The following is a 5,813-nucleotide window of genomic DNA, read 5'->3' on the forward strand; positions in this document are numbered from 1 at the left end:
TCATTGAATCTTTGAGTCAACCGATTCGTTCAAAATGCTGAATCATTCAGTAATGAGAACGCGTTGCTGTGAGATGCGCGATGGTTCTGCTGTGATCTTTGTTTAACTATTTTCGCTGCTGAAACAGAAAAAAAGTCAATATTGCATGTAAAATGTAAGTGATTTGACTTGTGTGTGTGTGTGTGTGATTGTGTGTGTGATTGTGTCTGTTACAGTGATAAGAGTTTAACCCTTGTTAAACTTTAGGCCTTGTCTTTTTGGATATATATCTTTTTATATTAAAAAATAGTCATACAACCCATATATTTTAAATGTATTGTTTGCTTTAAATTACATTAAGATTGTATGTTTGGTAATTGAACCTGAATGAATTTTAAATGAATGTGCTATATTTCAGATCATATATTTGTTTTCCTTAAAATTTGAACTAACACTAACTTTATTCTCATCTGAATGATAGATTATTTATTTCTGTATAAAATAAAAACACATTTGATTTTTCTTTTTTAATCAATGTAGAATGTGTAACTGAAAAAATAAACAGATTAGGGCTCTGTTTGATGACAAGAAATGAAAACCAATGCGATATGATGAATGTCCAAAAGATGGCTCCCACAGACTGTTTTTAAATAGGATTGTTTGATATTTTTTGCTTTTAAACTGTGTGTGTGTGTGTGTGTGTAAGAGATTTTGGTTGGGTGACAGTTGTAGTTTACAGTTTGACAAGAGTTTATAGCTTGACAAAAGCACAATGTTGTGTTTTATTGCAAGTGTACACAAATATAAGTAAACACTTTGCAGTTTGAATAATGTCCTGTATGAACAAAAGGACGGAGTATGTTTTTATGTCTACATTGTTCAATTACGCCACACACACACACACACACACAAACACACACACACACACACACACACACACACACACACACACACACACACACACACACAAACACTATTTTTCTAATCAGATCAGGCAAGTAATATTCTGTCTTGTCTCTTAAAAAAACAATATATATATATTTATGTATATATATATATATATATATATATATATATATATATATGTGTGTGTGTGTGTGTGTGTGTTTGTGTGTGTATATATATAAATATAGCTGCGAGCAGCGATGAAAGGGCCAAAGCCGGCGGCACCGCCACCCCGGTTATAGCGCCACCAACTGGCAGCAGGAAGTCTGTCACTTTCAAAAAGCTTTGAAATCACCTGATTGCTTCAAACTTCACTACTATGATGTAAACACACGGCAGATGTAGACCTGGATGTAGACCTGACCTTTCAGAAGGTTGCTCTCGCATACTTTGTGGTTGATATGTGCCCTCAATGCACACTTTTGCAGAGCCCACACTGATACAAGCTCTACAGCACACTTCTTTTCGACAGTCAAAGCAGGGTTACGTTTTTGCACGTCGTGCACAATAACCCTAAAGGCACCAGGGTGGCGGTGCCACCGGCTTTATATATATATATATATATATATATATATATATATATATATATATATATATATATATATATATATATATATATATATATATATATATATATATAAATATAGCTGCGAGCAGCGATGAAGGGCCAAAGCCGGTGGTACCGCCACCCCGGTGCCTTTAGGTAACTAAAGGCACCGGGGTTGCGGTGCCACCGGCTTGGGCCCGTAATCGCTGCTCGCAGCTATATTTTTTCTTTTATTTATTGTGATTTTTATTTGATTTATTTATCATTTGTTCTGTGTATTGCATTGCATACTGCACATTCTTAGAGTAGTATGGTTTTATTTTCATTGGTTATAATACATTGTAGCCATACATTCTGTTTATACCGTTAGCTGTAAATACAGAAATACACGCTAGCCCTGTCTCTATTCTATTCTATTCTATTCTATTCTATTCTATTCTATTCTATTCTATTCTATTCTATTCTATTCTATTCTATTCTATTCTGTGTTCTATTCTATTCTGTGTTCTATTCTTTTCTGTTCTGCTCTGCTCTTACACTAGTCTTTTAAACATTTTAAAATTTGTTCTATGAAAAGAAAATATTGTTGCATTTGATTTTTTTATGTGCTACATCAGAAAACTGTTAAAATCACTATAAAAACATATTACACAAATTAGATTTTATAAAATAACAAGATCTTTAACTATCTTTAGAACCAGTATTTCAAATACACCCTTTTGAATATTTCACCTGTTGTCAGATGCCATTCATTTTAGTCGTTAGATGTTGTTTTCAAGTCAGCCCATGTAATAAACATTTTGCCACTTAATAAACCTTGAGAAAAAAACAAAAATAGCCACATGGTGGCACCTAATATAGATTCAATTCACTGTGTCTCGAGGAAATGGCTTTTACACCTGTGGAATGATTGCATTGGGTGTCCTTAGGTGACTTGATATTCTCCCCCTGAATTCTCCTGAATAATCATGTGTAGTGGTAACACACACTGCCGATGACATGATCTGCATTGATAAAGCATGAGGTAATGAGAACTACAGTTCTCAGGTTGAAAGGTCCCCCCTCCTGCCTTTAAAGGGTCTAAATACTGCTTAAGATTGTTAGGACTGTGCTAGGGATCCCATGCAAAGGTCAAAGGTCTATTTGTTTGGCGGGTGTCATCTAAATAGGCCATGCCCACTTCGGGCCATATCAGTCCCGCAAAAGACCAGGACCAGGTCAACCATCTCCAAGATTTAGGGCCTTGTCAGCCATAAATCTAGCAAATATGGTATGTAAACAACTTTAATTGCTTGCCACCTGTGAAGTTTGTTTTGCAGAATGCCAGAGGATGAAACAGTACTCTCACCGACAGGTGCAATGCATGAGATGCAGTGGGCATCTTCAGAATAAGCAGTATTGGATACAGCTTACATGCACTTTATTGGTTATTGCATTAATACACATATATTGGGTGATGATCTCCCCTGCACTCTCTAATTCACAGACTCAGGAGATGCTTATTGCCTCGTGTGTCATCAGACTGCCTGCTCCCTGTCGTCATACCCCATTTTTTCTGAAGTCATGAAGCTGTAGGCATATAGATTGAAGAGAAACCCTAACCACACCACGAGGCAAGATCTCCGGGTCAGACCTGCTTAGGTGCTCAAAAGCACTCTCTGTGTCATGACATAGCCATGGGCTACATTTAGAAAACTTCTCTCATAGTTACCTAATCTGTCATCTGTGGCCATAAAAGTAGGCTCTCCGGGTGCCTCTCTGGACACCTGTGACTGGAGCGTTCTGATGGAGGAAACATGGAGTAGCTGCTATGACATATAGTTGCAATCTATAAATGTATACCTTTTCTGTGTAGTCTGAGAGGAAATCTTTTTATTGGTCTATATGTGAATGCAAAAATATTATTTCAGAAATTTGCGTTTTATATATATATATATGTTTTATATATAGGCCTATAGACACAAATGATAATCACAAATGATAATCAAATACAAATTATTCATTTTAGAAAACATGTATATATATATATATATATATATATATATATATACACACACACACACGCATATATAAATATGATATATATTTCATGACTGTATAACATACATGTATATAAAATAGCCTATTTACACACACACAAATGAAAATAACACAAATACAACCGATTAATTTTGAAAAATTTATATTTACACATAGCATATATTTAAGTGTTATTTTACAATAACAGTCTTTTCTTAAATTCTCTCTCTCTCTCTCTCTCTCTCTCTCTCTCTCTCTCTCTCTCTCTCTCTCTCTCTCTCTCTCTCTCTCTCTCTCTCTCTCTCTCTCTCTTTCTCTCTCTCTCTCTCTCTCTCTCTCTCTCTCTCTCTCTCTCTCTCTCTCTCTCTCTCTCTCTCTCTCTCTCTCTCTCTCTCTCTCTCTCTCTCTCTCTCTCTCTCTCTCTGTGTGTCTGAGTGTGTATATTATCCTTCAAACTTTGTGAGCTTTTTTACATAATTTATCTAACAAAACACAACTAACAGATTACATTTCCTGAAATTGAGATTAATATAATATAATATAATATAATATAATATAATATAATATAATATAATATAATAATGTAATGTAATGTAATGCAATGTAATGTAATGTAATATAATAATCATACATTTTTGTTACCTGATTTAGTATGAACAAGCTTTCTTTCAATTTTCTTTTAACAGTTCAGTTGTCTTTTGGAATTAACAATTTTCTTGTTGTTCTTTTTTTCTTATTTGTTTGTTTGAGTATAATTGTTAATTTGTTGGCTAATTTTTGTTAAGGAAATTCCTCTCTAATTTACGGACAGAAGTTCAATTTTTAGGGGCGGGATTTCAAGAGAGGTAATGAAGAGTGAATTATGGGTGGTGTTGTAGAGGTGTTGTCACGCGCATTCTTCATCAGGGCAAGGGCTGACATCATCACCAATAATGAAGGCGTCTCATCAATGGGTGCAGGGGTATAAAGGGAGCTCACCCTGTCAACTGTGAACCAACTCTAATGAACTGATAGACTGATGCACGAACTCCCGAAACCTGTTACTCAATAAGGTGAGTTGAGTATTTTATTGCGTTGTTGCTTTATTTCAAATCTTACTGATCCTTAGCTCAATTTCATTTTGTTGCATTTATAAAATTATGATTACCATAAGCTCATTTAGCCTATCTTTTATTTTACAGGTTCATAAAATGGTTTCCAGCATCAATCTTGGATTTTTGGAGAAAACAGCTGTATTTTTCTCCATCTGTATATTATTCTATTCAACAAATGCCGATAGCAAGCCATTGAGGTAATAGCCGCTACTTTTAATTATTTAAAAATAAATGCTATTAATTATTTCCCCACATTTTTGTTGTTGTTGCTCTATTGTATTATAATGTTGTTGTTTTTTCTCTTCAAAAGCAAACGGGCTATCAATGAAGTCCAACTTATGCATAACCTCGGGGTGCATAAACATGCTGAACTGAGGCAAGACTGGCTTCAGACGAAACTGCGGGAAATCCACACGGCCGCAATCAAGAACACAGGCGCAGAGAGAACAGCACTTCTTCCAGACATTTTCCCCAATCTCAAGGATCTAAATCCAAGGGAAGCTGAAGACATCATTGCCGTTTTGGAAAAACTTATGAACCCATCGTAAAAACAGAATTTGACACCTAATGTGGACTATGCTCAGGGACTGAAATCAAGCCATTCTGTTCACCTTTTATTATTCTATTAACAATATTTATTTTTTCTATACACAAACTATTTATATTTTTTATGTAGTTTTCCAGTTTTCTTTGGCGGCTAAGCCGTATAACATTAAGGCTCAAAGCACTTCTATGTATTTATGAGTTATTTGATTGTAACATAGATTAACTGAACCCAAAAGAAAAATGTAAAAGGACCAAATCTTAAGAGAAAATGGAGAAAAAGTAATTTTTCAAGGTGTTTTCTATTTTTGATGACAATATAAAATAAAAAGAAGCAAAAAAAATCATTGTTCTTGCGTATGCCTTCTGTTTTGTTGTGTTTTTTTTTTTCTTCTTGTCATGCGCTTTACCTTTTGGTTATTTAAAACAAGTGCTCTTTAAATTTGTATTTATGTATTGCCTTTCTCGTTTTTGTTGTATTCTTGTTATTATAATTTTAAATAACATGATTTCAATAGCCTACTACATCCTCTGCATTCTATTTTTGTATGGCTCCTTGTATGGCAGCAATGTAAATGTTTCAAAAGCAGCGTGAATCTCCTCACCAGTTGATTGGACGCAAGGTGGTTTCTACGGCGACGTCTCGTGTGTTCTCGCGATAACTCACAGTCACTCTCTTCTCCTTG

The 5,813-nt window shown here is 34.9% G+C and overlaps 1 protein-coding gene across 1 annotated transcript; it reads left to right on the forward strand.

Annotated features, from left to right (window-relative positions):
* Positions 1-4,678: 4,678 nt before the first annotated feature.
* On the forward strand, positions 4,679-5,446 carry pth1a (parathyroid hormone 1a). The gene is made up of 2 exons (XM_056251039.1): positions 4,679-4,781; positions 4,895-5,446. Exons 1-2 carry the CDS (start codon positions 4,681-4,683, stop codon positions 5,130-5,132), a joined length of 339 nt encoding a protein of 112 aa, XP_056107014.1. The 5' UTR covers positions 4,679-4,680; the 3' UTR covers positions 5,133-5,446.
* Positions 5,447-5,813: the final 367 nt, after the last annotated feature.

This window comes from Rhinichthys klamathensis, unplaced genomic scaffold (assembly GCF_029890125.1).
Source record: "Rhinichthys klamathensis goyatoka isolate OS25496 unplaced genomic scaffold, OSU_Roscu_1.1 h1tg000076l_1, whole genome shotgun sequence".
Classification (NCBI taxonomy): domain Eukaryota; kingdom Metazoa; phylum Chordata; class Actinopteri; order Cypriniformes; family Leuciscidae; genus Rhinichthys; species Rhinichthys klamathensis.

Bases quoted from the DNA above. Each gene is read 5' to 3' on its own strand.
- pth1a (XM_056251039.1), top strand. From the start codon at position 4,681: ATGGTTTCCAGCATCAATCTTGGATTTTTGGAGAAAACAGCTGTATTT. The intron at 4,782-4,894 runs GTAATAGCCGCT...TCTCTTCAAAAG, and splicing joins GCCGATAGCAAGCCATTGAG to CAAACGGGCTATCAATGAAG.